The sequence below is a fragment of the Neopelma chrysocephalum genome, unplaced genomic scaffold (assembly GCF_003984885.1).
Source record: "Neopelma chrysocephalum unplaced genomic scaffold, ASM398488v2 Primary Assembly neopelma1_163, whole genome shotgun sequence".
NCBI classification, from domain to species: domain Eukaryota; kingdom Metazoa; phylum Chordata; class Aves; order Passeriformes; family Pipridae; genus Neopelma; species Neopelma chrysocephalum.
Window position 1 is genome coordinate 219818 of NW_020897825.1, and position 17177 is coordinate 236994.

Consider the following 17177-nt stretch of genomic DNA (forward strand, 5'->3'; position numbering starts at 1 on the left):
TTTTAGGCTCCAGTGTCGTGCTGTGTTAGTTGGTACCTCAGAGTCACCATTGGGTCAGGTGTGACCAGGGGTTTGTGAGGTCCAGCCTGGGGCTGAAGAGCTTTGATTTTGGGCAGAACCTAAACAACAACCAAAAAAAGGCAGAAAAACAGTCCATGGAGGGGTAAAGGAGAGAGTATGGGAGAGAGAACAGTCCAGTGGCTGGGGAAGGAGCCAAGTCATGATTTCTGGGGTAACTTTCTGCAAGTCTGAGTCTCTCCAGGCTTCTGTTTCAAGGGCAGGAACAGGAGAAAACAGATGAGGCATGAAAAAGCTGCTGTTTCTGTGACAAAATCCCATGTATCAGACCCAGCTCCCCTGTCAGCCCTGGCATTGCAGGGCACTGCTGGCAGTCCTGGGCAGTCACAAACCCTTTGCAGCAGCACTGACTGTAATGAGCTTTAATCTGCCCCGGGGAGCATCAGTGCCTGGGAGAGCAGTGCCAGCTGATGGGATCTGTCTGCTCAGATGGAGCTCTGCAAAGAGCAGTGGGAAGAGGCAGGAGGGTGTCACCAGGGCAGTGCCACAGCTGGGTTCAGTAGCCCAGCCCAGGATATATCAAGCTCAGGCTTAAACGAGTTATTTAGCATCCCTTCAGCTGCTTAAAGTGGTGATTTGTAGGCTGATGGAGGCAATTTGCATAAAATGTATAAAAATAGTGTCAATTCCTGAGTCCTCTCCGTAGCCTATATCTGGCACAGTGTCCTATATAATCTTAATGCTCTGATTCAGAGAGAGCTGAGCAGGGAGCAGAGCTGATTCCTGATGCTGCTCAGCTGTTTGCAGTGAAGATGTGAAATATCTGCCAGCCCTCACTGTGGCTGGTGATTTCTTCCATCAGGGAAAATGTTTTCTTCCTCCTCCCATCAGGCTTAAACTGAGCAAGGAAGGCATGGCAGGAATGGGTCCTGCATTTCATGTTGAACCCTGAGAACGTCCCTTTATTGTGACAAACCTCTGGATTGCCTTTGTTGTGCTCTCTGGGAATAACCTGGCAGTGTTTTTGGGCACTGTGTGTTTGGTGCTCAGCCTCTGCTGTTCCTCTGCTGGGGATGAACTGGGGACCAGCTGCACTGACCCAGGGGGGCTTTGCTCCTGCTCCTGGAGACCCAAACTCTTTGCAGCACAAGGGCTGGTTTGGCCTTCACTGCAGGGAGAGCATCGGACCTGGGGACGTGCTTTACATGGACTTACCTGCAATGTCTGTGTCCTGAACTTGGTGCAGGGAATCATGGCAGGGATCAGGCTGTGGCAAAGATCAGGCTGTGGCAGGGATCACAATCAGGATATGACAGGGATCGGGGCATGGCAGGGATTGGGATATGGCAGGGATCACAATCAGGATATGACAGGGATTGGGCTATGGCAGAGATCAGGGCATGGCAGGGATTGGGATATGGCAGGGATCAGGCTGTGGCAAAGATCAGGCTGTGGCAGGGATCACAATCAGGATATAACAGGGATCAGGCTGTGGCAGGGATTGGGATATGGCAGGGATCAGGCTGTGGCAGGGATCAGGATATGGCAGGGATCACAATCAGGATATGTCAGGGATTGGGCTATGGCAGGGATCAGAACTGCCAGTTCCAGCAGCTGTGGGATCAGCTCAGTTGTACCATCACATTCCCCAGTCCCTTGAGCTTTACCTTCATCCCTCGTGTCCTTGGCAGGAGTGCAGGGCAGGAAGGCCCAGGAGGGGAGGGCAGGAAGGCACAAGTGCTCTTTCCCTTCCTTTTGGTCTCTGAGCTCTTTGCAAAACTTCTGATCCTCTGGGCTGCACCCAGGAATGATTTGCCTGCTTTGCACTTGGCCTTTGGGGAGTAAAACCTGGGAATGCTTGGATCTGCCTCCTCCTTTCACCAGGCTGGTGACCTGTGTGAGGTGCTGGGTCCTTGGACTGCAGGAGGAATCTGCCTGAGGCTTTTGGGTTTAGCCTGTACAGAGGAGACACTGATTTTGGCTTGACTGCAGCTGTTTAGATTGCTCCCAGGGGAATTCTGCAGGGAATCCTTTTATTGGAGAAAGCATGGATTGCAATGGAAACATGGATTGCAGCTAAATGTAGTGCAGTGATTTCCCAAAACCTGACTGTGAGATGCCAAACTCATGATCTCCAGGGAGTTTTATCATTTCCAGTCTCTGCCTGCTGCCATTTGCAGCTGCCTTATGGATTTGAGTTCTCAGCTAAATGGCACTAAATCTGTCTGAAGTCTGAGGGCAGAGTGGATTTCACGGGTCACTTGAAAAATAGCTGAAAAAAAGCCAAGTTGCATTTCAGTGCCAGCTCTCCAGACCCACGTGGGGGCTGACAGCAAGTTTGGTTGAAAGCAAACCCAAACTCTTCCTTCCCAGCTGATGGGAATGGAAGGAAGGAGCCTGGAGGGAGGTGAGGAAGAGCTGACACCAGGTGCTGCTGGTGTGGTGGCCAGAGCTCTGCTGTCCCTGGGAGTAATCCCTGACATCACTGTTGTATTTTTAGCTGCCTCCACCTGATGATGCCTCGCTGTCCTTGTCTGATTTAAGAACCTGGCCTGCAGCCACTGACAGTTCCAGCTTGGGCAGTAATTATCTTTTCCTGCTTTAAATAAGGGAGCTGCTCCAGCCTTCCTGCTCCACTGAACTACAAATACCACAAACCACAGATTACACCAGAACAGTCCCCTCACATGATTGTTTTGGGGGGGAGGGGTCTAGTGGGGCAGCACTGCTGGGACCCAAAGAGATGAAGTCCCTTTGGTTACAGAGCTGGGACCCCAAAGGGAAGGAGTCCCTTTGGTTACAGAGCTGGGATCCCAAAGGGATGGAGTCCCTTTGGTTACAGAGCTGGGACCCCAAAGGGATGGAGTCCCTTTGGTTACAGAGCTCCCAGTGTTTGTCAGCTCAGCTCCCTCGGTGCTTTTCCTGCAAACATTCTCCCTGTTCCAGGAGTTTCCAGTGCCAAGTGCAGGCTCTGCCTTGCCTGAGTGCTCCCCAGGGAGTGGCCTCTTCCTTCCTTGCTTCAAGGAGCCAGGAGCAGGATGAAGCTGTGCTGCTGAAATGAGGGGCAAAATGTTTAAGTTTGGATTTGTCCTCTGTTCAGGAGCTGGATTGGAGTGAAAACTGCCACTGGGAAGAGGCACAGGACTTCTGGGGGGCCAGAACTCACCTGGAATCCTTTTCCCACCACTGTTGCAGAGCCCTCAGTCACCTGCCTCACCTGTATTTATTTCCCCTACACCCGGGACTTTGCTCCGAGCTGAGTGCTGGAGCAGTCCAAGGGGCAGGGAAGGCACAGAGTGTCTCTTGCCAGTATAAGGTTTCCCCTGTGCCAGAGGGGATGTTGGGCCTGGGTGATAAGCTGGGCTCTTCCTCTTCAGCTGCCTGAGGATGGGCTGGGTGTTATTTTTAGTGTCCCCATGCAGTCAGCACTTCAGAAGTCTGTCTGGAAGCCTTGAGCCCCGTCTGCTTGGAGGCCTTTCTTCCTGGCTAATTTGGGCAGTGTTACATTCTTCGAGATCTGCCTGGGGATTGGGAGGCCTTGTAAAAATTCCTGCTAACAAGGCTGTGTCCCTGAAGCACTTGGAGATACTTGTTAATCAACTGCGAGGCATCTTTGGCTGTGCAGAGGGAACAGACCCTTTTCTGTGGCTGCTGCTGAGACTGAGGGACATCCCACCCATCATGGATGGCACCTAAAACACTTGATGATGTTTCTCGTGGGTTTAACCCCCTGTAATACCCAGAATATTTTCTCCTCCCCTTTCTCCAATGCAGAAGCAGAGTGGTGGTTGGTGTTACAGCCCCAAGTTCCTTCAAGGAGTGTGGCTGGTAAAGCTCCTTGTCTGTCTTTCACTGGCAGGAATCAGAGTCTGAGAACAGGCTGGATGGAGAGACAGCGTCAGACAGCGAGAGCAGGTCGGAGTTTGGAGGTTCATCCACGGTGCAGACATCAGATGACACCCCAGAGGTCCTGAACAGAGCTCTGTCCAACCTGTCCTCGAGGTAACACTCCCTGAGCATCATCCCCCTCCTCTGCCAGGGCCCTGCATCATCCTCCTCCTCTGCCAGGGCCCTGCATCATCCTCTGCCAGGGCCCTGCATCATCCTCCTCCTCTGCCAGGGCCCTGCGTGCTCCCCGTGCTCTCCTGGCCCAGCAGCACTTCAGGGGCTGCTGGAAGTGGAAGGAGCAGCTCTCCAGCTCTTTTCCTGCCTCCAAGGCCACGGGAAGCAGCAGGGAGAGCAGGGAGCAGGATCAGGGCTGCTGTAGGTGGGAGGGGAGGGGGCTATGGGAGAATCTGGCTTCCTGCTGGGTCCTGACAGGTGGAGGGGCCTGGCTGGGACAGATCACAGAGGTTGTGTGTGGCTTTCACAGCACTCAGCAAAGATTTGAGGTGCAGAGGCTTTTAACCAGCAGTGTGACTGACTTGTGCAGGAATGCACAAGAAATCACGCTGGGGAGGACAGGAGTTAACAACAGACTGGATGTTCTCTACAGACTGTGGCTGGGGGAAGTGTCTTGTTTTTATCACAGACACAGAAAATGTCTCTCCTGGGTGTGCTGTGAGGATGGGACAGGCTCAGGGCAGGGCAGTACTGAGGGTACAACACCTCCCAGCCCATCTCTCCTCCTTGAAGGGAGTGCAGAGAGGGGAGATGGTCCCTATTTTATTTAAACTTGTCCTGCAGCTTGTCCAGGGTGTGGGAAACCTGTAGCAGAGCAGGAGCAGACACTCTCCTGTCCCATTTCAGTGCCTTGGAGATGCCCAGCACCTCTCTAGTGCTTTCTGCAGTCAGTGAGGCTGAACTGAAGCCTTGCAGCTGCTGCAGCCAGGCCTTTGGCAGCAGCTCGAGCTCTCTCTGCAGCGCTGAGAGGAAACTTGGGGTTTCCAGGGCTCAGTTTCCTTCCTGTGACGCGCAGAGAGCAGAGGTGCTGTTCGGCTGCTTCGCTCTGCTTTGACTTATCTCTGACATCTTCCCTTCTCTCTGGCCCAGATGGAAGAATTGGTGGGTGAGAGGCATCCTCACGCTGGCAATGATCACCTTCTTCTTCATCATCATCTACTTGGGGCCCATGGTCTTAATGACAATAGTAAGTGCTCCAGAGAAGTGTCCTGATGTTCACAGCAATGGTGGGGAGGTTACTGGGACCACTGCTGGGGTGGGAAGCTCAGAGGCTCATGTCTTAGAAGTCCCTATTCATCTTGCTGGATTTCTCTCTCTGTGGGGAAAGCCTGGCAGGAATCTGCTGGTCAACATTTGGCTGCAGTTGGAACCAAGACAAAAGGTTGTTGGAAACCTCCCGCAGAGGAAAGGGGAGGGAAAAACAGCGTGGTGAGATTCCCATGTTGGATTAGGAGGCTCCTGCCAGACTGATATTGACTGTTAAAGTACCTTTTGCTCTGCACATGCATGTTTTTTGTCTCCCTGAGGAAAGAGCTGTTTAATCACCATGGATTACAGCTCTGGATGTCCTGTGCAGGTGATGTGTGTCCAGATCAAGTGTTTCCATGAGATCATCACAATTGGCTACAACGTGTACCACTCGTATGACCTGCCCTGGTTCAGGACACTCAGCTGGTGAGTGAGGGGGTGCTCCCTGCCCAGGCCTGTGTGCAGCAGGAACAGCCCACCCAGGGCAGGGGACACCTCCAGAGACCCCGAGGTTGCTGTGTGTTCCCAGTGATGTGTGTTAACAGCTCTTGTAAAGGAAAATCACAGAATCATGGAACAGTTTGGGTTGGAAGGGGCCTTAAAGATCGTCTCATTCTACCCCTCTGCTATGGGTAGGGACACCTCCCACTAGAAGGAAAAGCACCCACGAGTCTTGATAGATCAGTATCTTAGGAGAGCCCTTATTGATGAAGTTTGTCCTGTTGTTAATGAAGTGCAGAGATGAGAATCCTGTGATCTGTGCAAGGGACAGCACTGACAGGAGGCACCACCTGGAGATGGATGTGGTTGTGTGGGTGGGATGGGAGTTTTCAAGTGGTTGTGAAACAGGGCTGAACATGGCATAGAATCACAGAATGCCAGGATGGTTTGGGTTGGGAGGGACCTCAAAGCCCATCCAGTGCCACTCCCTGCCATGGGCAGGGACACCTTCCACTAGCCCAGGTTGCTCCAAGCCCCATCCAACCTGGCCTTGGACACTTCCAGGGATGGGGCAGCCACAGCTGCTCTGGGCAGCCTGTGCCAGGGCCTCCCCACCCTCACAGGGAGGAATTTCTTCCCAATATCCCATGTAACCCTGCCCTCTGGCAGTGGGAAGCCATTCCCCCTTGTCCTGGCACTACATCAGGGCTGGGGAGAGGGCAGGAGTGGAGCTTTCAGGATGCACAGAGTGGGTGCTTTTGGGAGCCACAGGATAGGAGGCACGGGATGGGGGATTTTGGGAGGCCTGGGATGGGGGATTTTGGGAGGCACGGGATGGGGGATTTTGGGAGGCACAGGATGGGGGATTTTGGGAGGCACGGGATGGGGTTTTTGGGAGGCAGAGGCCAGTTGAGCTGTGCCACCTAAAGGCAGAGTCTTTGTGCATCAAGGCCAAACCCAGACCCCAGCTGTGATCCATCCCAGAGCAGAGCTGAGAGATGAACCCACTCTTTGAAATGTAGGTGACATTTCCAAACTGGAGGAAATAAAGTTCAGGCTTTATTTTTCTTATTTATGGAGAGGTCCCGTTGGCACTGTCGCAGGGCAATGATCCTCAGGGATCAGTCACTTCCCGTGTTTCTCCAGAAGCTTTTCAGGGTTCCTGCTAACGAGCACCCACGTCCTCCACAGGTACTTCCTGCTCTGTGTGAACTATTTCTTCTATGGTGAGACAGTGACAGATTATTTCTTCACCCTGGTGCAGAGGGAGGAGCCCCTGCGGATCCTCAGCAAGTACCATCGCTTCATCTCCTTCGCCCTCTACCTGACAGGTGCACACAGTTCTGCTGCTTCACCTTGGGAGGGAAGGCTGCAATTACTCTTACCCTGAGTGCTGTGTCCAGTGCAGTGTCCATGGCAAACCACCTCTGCTCTCTGGGGATGCTGTAACTTGGCTCAGGGGGAGAGCAGTGGTGGCAAATCTCCCACACGGGACTGGGTAGGAAAAAAAATCCATAATATGTATGGGACAGCCAGATTGTTCCTCTCTCCAAGGGATACCTGTAGGCAATGGTGTGACTTCCAAAATAGTGCTTTCCCTACTTAACATTGTTCTTTTATTCAAGTAAAATCCTCATCAGCTGTACGATGTCATGGTACGAAATTATTTGACTGTGGAAGGTTCATTCCCACCTTTGACTTTTCTTCTGTCTCTCCTCAGGTTTCTGTATGTTTGTCTTGAGCCTGGTGAAGAAACACTATCGCCTCCAGTTCTACATGGTAAGGTTAAATTTAGGGCCTGATAGGTTAAGTTCAGGGCCTGGTAAATTCAGGGACTGGTGAGATTAAATTCAGAGCCTCGTGAGGTTGAGTTCAGGGGCTGGTAAATTAAATTCAGGGGCTGGTAAGGTTAAATTCAGGGGCTGGTAGATTAAATTCATGGCCTGGTGAGGTTAAATTCAGGGCCTGCTGGGTTAAGTTCAGGGCCCGGTGAGGTTAAATTCAGGGCCTGCTGGGTTAAGTTTGGGGCCTGGAAAGGTTAAATTCAGGAGCTGGAAAGGTTAAATTCAGGAGCTGGAATGGTTAAATTCAGGGGCTGGAAAGGTTAAATTCAGGAGCTGGAATGGTTAAATTCAGAGCCTGGTAGGTTAAATTCAGGGCCTGGCTGTTTAAATTCAGGGGCTGGTAGGTTAAATCCAGGGCCTGAATGGCTACCCCCAGTTGGAGGCACAGGTAGGAATAATTTAGGCTGTTTGAAAACACGTGGAGGTCTGTGTGTCAGCAGATGTTCCTGAGCTGGTTGTGCATTGTCCTGCTGCCTGAAGGAAGGTGACTGAGAGCAGACTGTGTGTTTAGGAAGCTGACTGACAGAATTCCCCTTCAAACATGTATTCCCTTCCCTCTGCACTTGTGGGTGCTGTGAAGAAGCTCCCTGCAAGCTGAGAGGGCTGTACAGGGCTGGTCCTGAGGATAGGTTGACTTTGTCTCCCTCTTCCCAGACGTCAGTGAGGTGTTTCTCATGTGTGACCATTGACACAGCTGGCTTTGCTCTCCAAAATATTCAACAAACAGGGAGGCAGCTTGGATATCTGTTAGTCTTCTGCTGTTCTTATGCAGTCAGAAATCTGAGTGAGGTGTATGGGATAGGGTGGGTTAAAGGGCATTTGCTCCAGCAGAAGTTCCCAGTGAAGGTCACAAGTGGGATTGAGCTGGAGAACTTGCCCATAAGTTCCTCGGGGTGACTGTCCCCTGCTCTTTGTGGCTGTTGGTGTTGGTCCTGGCAGAGGTGCCTGCCAGGAGTGCCCTTTGCAGGAGCAGCTCTCTGGGGGAGCTCACAGCCCCTGAGCTCTGCCTCAGAGCAGGGCAGTGTCCCTGGGCAGGTTGGACTCCACCCTGTCTTCTCTTCCAGTTCGGATGGACCCACGTGACATTGCTGATCGTGGTCACCCAGTCCCACCTCATCATTCACAACCTGTTTGAAGGAATGATCTGGTGAGTTTGCTCTGACTTCTGAGTGCTTTATTTTTTGCACCCTGAAATGACTGACTGTGTTTTCATAGAATTCCAAGGTGGTTTGGGTTGGAAGGATCTTAAAGACCATCCAGTCCCACCCCCTGCCATGGGCAGGGACACCTTCCACTAGCCCAGGTTGCTCCAAACCCCATCCAACCTGGCCTTGAACACTTCTAGGGATGGAGAGTCCACAACCTGTCTGGGCAGCCTGTGCCAGTGGTGTGCCAGCTCCTCATTTTGTCCTAATATCTAATCTTTTTTTAATCTTAATACTCAGTTTTGAGTTAAAACTGTTCTTTTACAAAAGCAAATGGCTGAGGAGAAGGTGCTCCCTGTGAGGGACCTGTCCAGAACAGAACAGCAAAAGATTGAGTGACACCTCAGTGACTTAGGACTTGCTTTGTGCCACTAGAGAGATGTTGTAAAGGAGTATCTGACAATATGCAGGGACCTTTCAGGTGGTGTCAGGCCTGGGTAAATGATTTCTCTTGATAGCCACCCCTGGCAAATGGATGGGAAATGCTGCTGGGTTTGGGGCTGGGCTGTCAGCAGATGGTAAAGGCCATGCTGTAGAAAGAAGGAGGTGGAACCTCCCACCTCACTCCAGCTGCTGTGCAGAGGGGAAGCCCCTTTGGTGGTCTTGCCAAAACCAGCAGGGCCAGGAACTAATTTGGGTCCTGCATGTTCCTCTGTGTGTCACAGCCAGCCCAGGGGACTCGGGGAGCCTCCTGCTTCCTGCTCAGATGGGGTAGGGAGGTCAGTGTCCAGCAGCATGTCGTGTGTGACAAAAGACAGTGTGCTTGAAACAGGCCATTCTGGGTGCACAACCCACTCTTCAGTCCAGAACACTTGAGTAACCCCCAGATTTACCTTGGAGCTCCAAGTGGGTGCTCCTCGCATTGCCCTGGAGGAGGAAGCGTTGGTGTGCTGGCCCTGCAAAACCAGGCATGACAGCTGCTCGTTAAGTCTTGGAGTTGTCTGGTCTTGGCACTTGCAGTGGTTTGATCCCTCTGCCCTGCAGGTTCATTGTGCCCATCTCCTGTGTGATCTGCAATGACATCATGGCCTACATGTTCGGGTTCTTCTTCGGCCGCACGCCGCTCATCAAGGTCTGTGACACTTCGGGGAGCAAAACATGGATTTGGGCTTCTTTGGGCCTTGGGCCTGTGTTCCCTCAGCTCCTGCTGTGGGTCTGAAGCAAGCCTCCAAATTAAACCTGGTGTGCATCCCAGCCTGGGAGGCTATAAAATTAAATAATAGAATATTGAGGTTGGAAGGGACTTTTAAGATCATTGAGTCCAACTGTGAATGAATGAGAGGTATTAGACTGAAATGTTGGTGGCAGCTTCTGACCAAACTCTTATTTGGGGATGGTGGCACCAGCTTGTATTGGCCTCAGCAGTTCACAAGTGAGGAAGGGCTGCAGAGGTGTGTAAATAATGACCTCCTTCTCTTTCTCTCGGGCAGCTCTCCCCAAAGAAGACCTGGGAGGGTTTTATTGGAGGATTTTTTTCCACTGTTTTGTTTGGATGGCTGGTAAGTTGGTGCTTATTTCATTGATCTTTTCCCTTCATGGGGTGACAGTGTTTTGTCTAAAAAATGCAGTCAGGCTTTAATCTCTGCAGCTCTTGTCAGAGACTTCACCTTCTCCTTGCTGACCAGAGTCTGAACTGGTCCATGGCTGTGTGCAGACACTGGGGGAAGTTTTTAGTCCCTGATAAACCCTGTGACATGTTCATTGCAGGGGGAATTTGGATGGGTGCTGTGCATCATTTCACAGGCTGTGTGGGGAATTCTGCACTCTTGGAGTGTTCTAACCAGTTTTATGACCATCTCTGACTGCCTGTTGCTGTCCCCTCAGCAAGGGGGTGCAGCCTGGCTCAGCTCTGACACTCCTTGCTGAGCAGATGCTCTTACTCTGCCTTTAGCCAATTACTGCTGCTCAGGAGGGTAATCTCCTTAGAGAAGCTGGAGTGTGGCTCCCTCCTCTCCTCATCTCCTTGCATGGCCTTTTCTGTGAGATCAGCTCTGCTGCTTCCCTCAGGAAAACATTAATCCTGTTTTCTTTGCCCCCTCTCCCCTCGTGTCCCCTCGGAGCTGTCCTATGTGATGTCTGGGTACCGCTGCTTCACCTGCCCCGTGGAGTTCAACAACGACACCAACAGCTTCACGGTGGACTGTGAGCCCTCCGAGCTGTTCCAGCTCCAGGAGTACAACATCCCCCTGGTGCTGCAGTCTGTGGTGGGCTGGGTATGACTCTCCCTGTTTATCACATCTTATTTATTGGGATAGGAGCCCTAAGAAAGGCGAGCAGGGCTTTATTTCGATGGTGTGTGAAGGAACATGACAGGGGGTGATGGTGGTGGTCCGTGTTGGTTGACATCCCGAAGGAGTTGTCCTGGGTCTGGTGGGGCATTAACCCACTTGAAAACCAGCTGAGCTACAGCCTGGGGAGCAGAAAAGGAGGGGCAAGCAATGGACAGTGCTGTTCTCGTGGAAAATCCCTCTCTGCCATGTCTTTCCTGCAGAAGACAGTCCGGATGTACCCCTTCCAAATCCACAGCATCGCCCTCTCCACCTTCGCCTCCCTCATCGGGCCCTTTGGAGGCTTCTTTGCCAGTGGGTTTAAGAGGGCCTTCAAAATCAAGGTGAGGATGGGGAGGGTCAGTTCCATTTTAGGAAGGGAAAACCAAATGGTTGCTGCCACTCGGAGCAGTGCTGGTGCTCCAGGGAACAGCAGGATGGAGCTCTGGGAAGGGAGGGGCATTTGTTCAGTCACAGATAAGATGGAGCAGGATCTGGGTTTTTTTTTACTGAATGGGAAGAGACCTTAAAATTTCAGCTGTGATGTTCTAAACGCTGCTGTGGTGCAGAAATTGAAGCAGAGGAGGAAAGACCCAGGCAGGAAATTTTGCAATGTGAGGCATCCCTTGATGTCAACAGGCTGGTTTTACATGTAAACGGTCTGTGATCAGTTAAGATGCCTTGAAAGGCAAGACAGGGTGACAGGAGATAAACAGCAGCCTTCCCTGACCTTTGAGTGACAGTTAAGCCTCACTGTCCCTCAGGCACCAGCAGCTTCATACAGGAGAAACTTTTAAAACCGGGGAGAGATTAAACAAAATGTCTCCTTAATCTGACTTTGCCTTCTGGGAAGAATTGGAGCAAGGGGATGAGTGCCATGTGGGGAGGCACAGAAGCAAGTTACAGGTATTTGGAACCACTCAATGCAATCCCTCTGCTTTGCTCAGGACTTTGCCAACACCATCCCGGGGCACGGAGGGATCATGGACCGCTTTGACTGTCAGTACCTGATGGCCACCTTTGTCAACGTGTACATCGCCAGCTTCATCAGGTCTGTGCTGCTCTGGGGCCCTGCAGCACCCAGGGCTGGACAAGCTGGGAATAAGAGGCAGTTTCCCCCTAGATTAACATCTAAAAATAACAAGACACAGAGGAAAGGCTTGAAGAAAGGAAGGATCTTTTAGCGGGGTCACGCAGAGCTGGAAACACAACCCTCGTTCCCCGAGGGCTGTTATTCCAGTCCCACTGAAACTCCTCCTTCTGCATCCCTGTGAAGGGTGGACAGGGTTTCCAGAGTCAAACAAGCAGGGAAATCTAATTTTGTGGCATTAACAAGCATTCTGTAGCCGAGCACAGAAGAAAACCTGTAAGTACATCAAAGATGTCTCAGGGAGCCGAGGAACTGTCTGTATGTGGCTGCTTGGATTTGTGAGGGGGAGCATCTGCTGCTAAGATGCACAATCCTCTTTAAACACACTGGATTTGGGGTGTTATTTTGTGTTTACAGTTCAGCACCCCGTGCCTTTTGAAATGATTTCCACATCCCAACTGGAGTTAAGCTCCCCATGTAGAACTGGTGAAGGAATGGACAATGTGGTTATTAATTTAAGCCCATTATTTTGCTGAAATGGCGCTTGAGCCCCAGCTCAGTGAAATTTAGCCATGTGCCTCACTGTTAATGATGATTTTGTGTTTCAGAGGTCCCAACCCAAGCAAACTGATCCAGCAGTTCTTGACCCTGAGGCCAGACCAGCAGCTCCACATCTTCAACACGCTCAAAGCACACCTGGTTGACAGGGGAATTTTGGGGAGTCTGGAGGACGCGTAAGCACCAGGAGAGTGGGACAGGACTGAGCACAGACAGGCCTCCAAGAGGAAATCCCTGGCTTGCCTGATTTAAGACAATAACAAGGCCTCATTTCACTGTAACTTTTCTTCCTTTCTTGGTAAATGTTTGCATTTGTGGGTTTTTTTAAATAATATATTTATAGAGCTTTGGTTCAAACGAGCAAATCTTGGGTTTGGAGCTGAGGAGGAATAAAGGTTTGGAAGGACTGTAGGGTGAAGCAGGAGGGTAGGACTGTCCTCGGGGACTGTTCTGAACCTTTGCAGTGTTTGGGCAGTGCTGAGCTTTTCCTGTGAGTGGGTTTTTGCAGGGAATACAGAGCGTTGTCCGTGTGGAGCTGGCAGGGAAGTGACTCCGTGCCCTCCCCTGGCTGCTGTGCCAGGCTGGTGGCAGCTCTGGGGACCATCCTTCTCTCCAGTGGGACCTGGGAATGCAGTGGGGATTCTCCCAGAAAGCTGTGGGAATCTCCTTGCCCAGGCTCTGGTAATTGGAAGAGGATCTTATACTAACCCAGCCCTGTTTCCTCTGCCCAGCCAGGCACCTGCAGCTGCTCTCACTTGCTGGTTTTTGCAGTGCCTCTCACATTCCCTCCTTTTGTGGCTGATATTTTGGCAAATGAGACTTTTATAACCAATTAAACCAGGAACAGACTGGGGACAAGGAGCCAAGGAACTGGGAGTTGCTTGTGGGAATGTGGGAGGTTCAGATTGCTTCAAAACTGCTTGAAGTAAATAAGTTTTAAAGAACATCGAAGCTTCATTAATTCCTGCCAAGTAAGAACAACCCTTAAATAACTTGGTTCATTTTCCCCCATTAAATAACCTTTAAGAACCATCCTTTTCCATTTCTTGATGGTTGGAACCCCCTCACTGGGATATTTTAAGTAATTTGGGGAGCAGTTTCCAGCCTGTTTTCTTGCTGGTTGGGCTCCAGCTCTGCTGGGGCTCCACTGGGAGTTTTGTTTTCTTTCAGGGATCATGTCTGTTTGTTACTTGAGTTGTAGATGTTGTGCTGCTGAGTTTACCACGGTCTGTGTTGCATTTCAGTCTGGGTTCATTTCTCTGCAGGCTTCTGTCCTGCTTTGCTCACTGAATCTTGTCAGAAATAGTTTGTACTTAATAGCTGCAAGTTTTATTGAAGTACTTTCCTTTATTTTGTCATACTTTTTTATTATTTAAAATTGAGAGCCCTAAAGATTGTAAAACTTCTCTTTTTTTTTTTTTTTTGTGCTCAGATAGCAAAAATATCCCCATTTCCACCTTATGCAATGTTCCCAAACACGAGGTGACTCTAATTTTCCTTCTTTCCATAGTTTGTGCATGAGAGAGAGAAACATTACCTTATTTTAACCTGGGGAAGGAGTGACAGGGAGAGTTAATACAGAAGTACATTGGTGTTTGCCAGCAGTTTCTGACACAACCCTTAGGCACAGACCCCCCATAAGAGACCTGTACCTGCTGCAACCTGGCTTAGCCTCGACAGAAAATAAACCACCTGAAAATACCCCAAAATCAGGTTTTCCTCCATATTCTGGTTCTGCCATTGCTTCCATTTCCCCTGAGTGTGCGAGAGAGCTTGTGTGTGTGTGTAAATATATTGAACAGATCCAGCCTCTCCCCTGCATTTCTCTAGGACCCTGTGCTGGGCTCTGCTTCCTCTCCCCAGACAGGACCCACAGGGCAGGAATTTGTACCACAAATGCAGGGATTTGATGGAAAGCACAGAGGAAGGGGCTGTTTCCAGAGAGTGTTTTCAGTGTGGTGCTGGCAAAGCTGCTGCACTGGTTGTGGTGTCTGTTCCTTCCCATCTTGAATTAGGCAGGGATTTATTTTCTGTCCTCTTAGAGAATATTGGTCCAAGCCCCTCATTTGCAACCTAGAGAGGAGGATTAAGGTGCTTCCAGCTTGCTTTGCCCAGGGAGAATATTTGGGCTGTGTTTTGTAACATTTTGGGTAATTTCAGCAAGGCAAAGTGAGGGCACCTGCCAGGAGCATCCATGGGAATAGGTGTGGGGGTGCTTTGTGCAGTCCCTGGGATCATTTTGCCCTGTGGGGTTGGACCAGCTGGTGCTTTTCAGGGTTCCCCTGCCCACACCTGCCAAAACCCCTTGTGGGTACTGTGGGGTCACAGGCAGAGGTGATGGTGTTGGTAAATATTCCAAAAGTGTGCTCTGTTTATATTGAGAAGTTTTTCCAATGGGTCTTTAGTCTCCTGCTCGTCTGCTTTGACCCTTCTCTGTACCTCTTCAGTTGTGATTAGTGGGGCAAAACCCGACCCAAGGCTTTGCTTCAGGCTTTGGTTTGAAGCAGCTCTGGGCCTTTCTGGAGGGTGCAAGTGCTGTGTGTGGGCACTGGAGGGCAAAGTGGTTCCGTTCAGAGGCTGCCCGGGCTGGGAGAGCAGCAGCAGCTCTGCCTGTGGGTGGCTTCCCTGATCAGCTTTTGTTCCTGCTTCCTTCCCAGCAGTGCAGGAAAAGGGTGAACTTCCAAGCCTCTGCTGGTCTGAAGGAGAAGGCTGAGTGGAAAGGGTTTAGTATCCTGCATGGAAGTTTATTAAACTGAATGGAAACAGTGGAGCCACGGAGGAGGAAGGGAGGGAGATGAGGGTTGTTAAGGATATTTGCAAGTTGTACAGCTGGACTTAGAGAATCCTGGGATGCTTTGGGTTGGAAGGAGCCTGAAAGATGATTTTGTTCCAACCCCTGCCATGGGCAGGGAACCTTTCACTAGGCCAGGTTGCTCCAAGGCACATCCAGCCTGATCCTGAACACTTCCAGGGGTGGGGAGTTCACAACTTGCTGAGAAAAAATGAACAGCTGATGTTACTGGCCTTGGTTGTCCCTCAAGGGACGTGCACGTGGCCCCTCTTTTCCATTGTGTTAGGCCTTGCAAGACCTTGGTGATGCTGCAGCTCCCAAGACTTCCAGTTTGGAGGGAGGCTGATGTAGAGAGGCCAGAGAGACCCCAGGGATGGCTAGGAAGGAGATGCTCAAGGGAAGCTTCTCCAGCTCAGGGCTCGAGCTCAGGTTGTACCGTAGTTTTGGTTCCCAGTGGGCTCCAGCACTGGAGAAGTTCTTCTTGCTTGTGCCAAACAAATAGGAAGAGCAGAGCAAGGGGGAGGTCCTGTGTCAGCTGGAACGTGTGCTTGGGTTGAGAGGAAGAGGGAAGTAGGATTTGGCCAGTGTGGAGATTCTGAGGGCAGGGACAGGCTGGTGTGGGAGCCACCCCTGCACCAGTGTCACCGGAACAGGCAGAGAGGGATGTGGGAGTGTTCTAAAGGGATGGCATGTGGCTGGAAAGCTGCTCTTGTGTGGAGTGAGGGGCTGGCTGTGCTGGGGAGGGCACTGAGCACCCCCAGCTCTGTTTGCCAGTGGATGGTTTGGTTGGGACCTTTGGTTTGGCTGGGTTTGATCCCCAGCCTGAGCTGGCACAGGCTGGGTCTGGGAGACAAACACTTGCCACGCTGGGGTAGGAATTTGCTTCTCCATGTCTGGTTGTGTCCCAGATGAGTTTGCAGATGGGATGCAGGGCCAGCCCGTGGCCCAGAGTGCTCAGGGAAGCCTCAAACCTGGTTTGTGCAGTCGTGTTGTGTCCTGTGTGATCAGCCTGTGTTAAATAGATCCTTTGGGGTGAGGGGCTCAGCGGTGACACCGATTCCTGGGGTTCCTGGTGCCCCGTGTGGCTCGAGGAGCTGGAGATCCCCCAGCATCACCTAAAGCTCTGCACCAGGCTGTGAGATCCCAGTAACATTTTCCAAGGGATGTCTCCTGTTTCCAGTATGTGCAGTGAGCTCCCCCAGGCCTGGCTGTGGTGGGATCCCACCCTCTCCTCCTCCCCCTGCTCTCTGTGTGGGAGCAGGGCAGAGCTGTGTGTCAGCACCCAAACGGCCCCTCCAGCCCCTCCTGGCACAGGTCAGTCACAAAAGGCATCGTGGGGAAGCTCCTGGGGTTCCTCCCTCTGTGCCCAGCCCTGGGGTGGCACTCTGTGCTCCTGTCATCCCTGTGTGCCCTGCTCTCCAGCCCTGGCGTGTTCCCACCATCGGCTTCTTTCTCTGTGCATTGTTCTTTTGGTTCCTGTTTTAGCTGCACACGTAGAGTTGCCTTCCTTTGACCGAATGTTCGAATGTGATATATTGTATATTTTAAAGTATTTACCCTATTTATATACTGTATGTTACTGTTAAATAAATATAAGTTCCATTATCTGCAGTGGAGTTTTATTCAGTGGGATGCTCCAGACCTCCTTTCCATGCTCTGTAGAGCAGATCCATCTGTTCCAAACTCACATTCCCTCATTCCTTGCTCCTTCCTCAGGGATTTTCCCAGGAGCAGACCTGGTTTTGGCAAAAACACAGGTGGGCTGAGCACATGGGCAGGATTGGACCATCCATGTCCTGCATGAGAGACAGG

At 51.3% G+C, this 17177-nt stretch overlaps 1 protein-coding gene across 1 annotated transcript in view; it reads left to right on the plus strand.

Moving 5' to 3' along the window:
• CDS2 (CDP-diacylglycerol synthase 2) overlaps positions 1 to 16970 on the plus strand; it is a 25005-nt gene extending 8035 nt beyond the window's left edge. Inside the window, exons 2-13 of the mRNA XM_027701562.1 lie at positions 3878 to 4020; positions 5011 to 5107; positions 5498 to 5595; positions 6802 to 6941; positions 7331 to 7389; positions 8519 to 8601; positions 9644 to 9731; positions 10090 to 10158; positions 10720 to 10872; positions 11151 to 11270; positions 11874 to 11977; positions 12625 to 16970. Of these exons, the coding sequence (XP_027557363.1) occupies positions 3878 to 4020; positions 5011 to 5107; positions 5498 to 5595; positions 6802 to 6941; positions 7331 to 7389; positions 8519 to 8601; positions 9644 to 9731; positions 10090 to 10158; positions 10720 to 10872; positions 11151 to 11270; positions 11874 to 11977; positions 12625 to 12754 (1284 nt within the window). The 3' untranslated portion in view covers positions 12755 to 16970. The remainder of the gene's footprint in view (positions 1 to 3877; positions 4021 to 5010; positions 5108 to 5497; positions 5596 to 6801; positions 6942 to 7330; positions 7390 to 8518; positions 8602 to 9643; positions 9732 to 10089; positions 10159 to 10719; positions 10873 to 11150; positions 11271 to 11873; positions 11978 to 12624) is intronic.
• Positions 16971 to 17177: the final 207 nt, after the last annotated feature.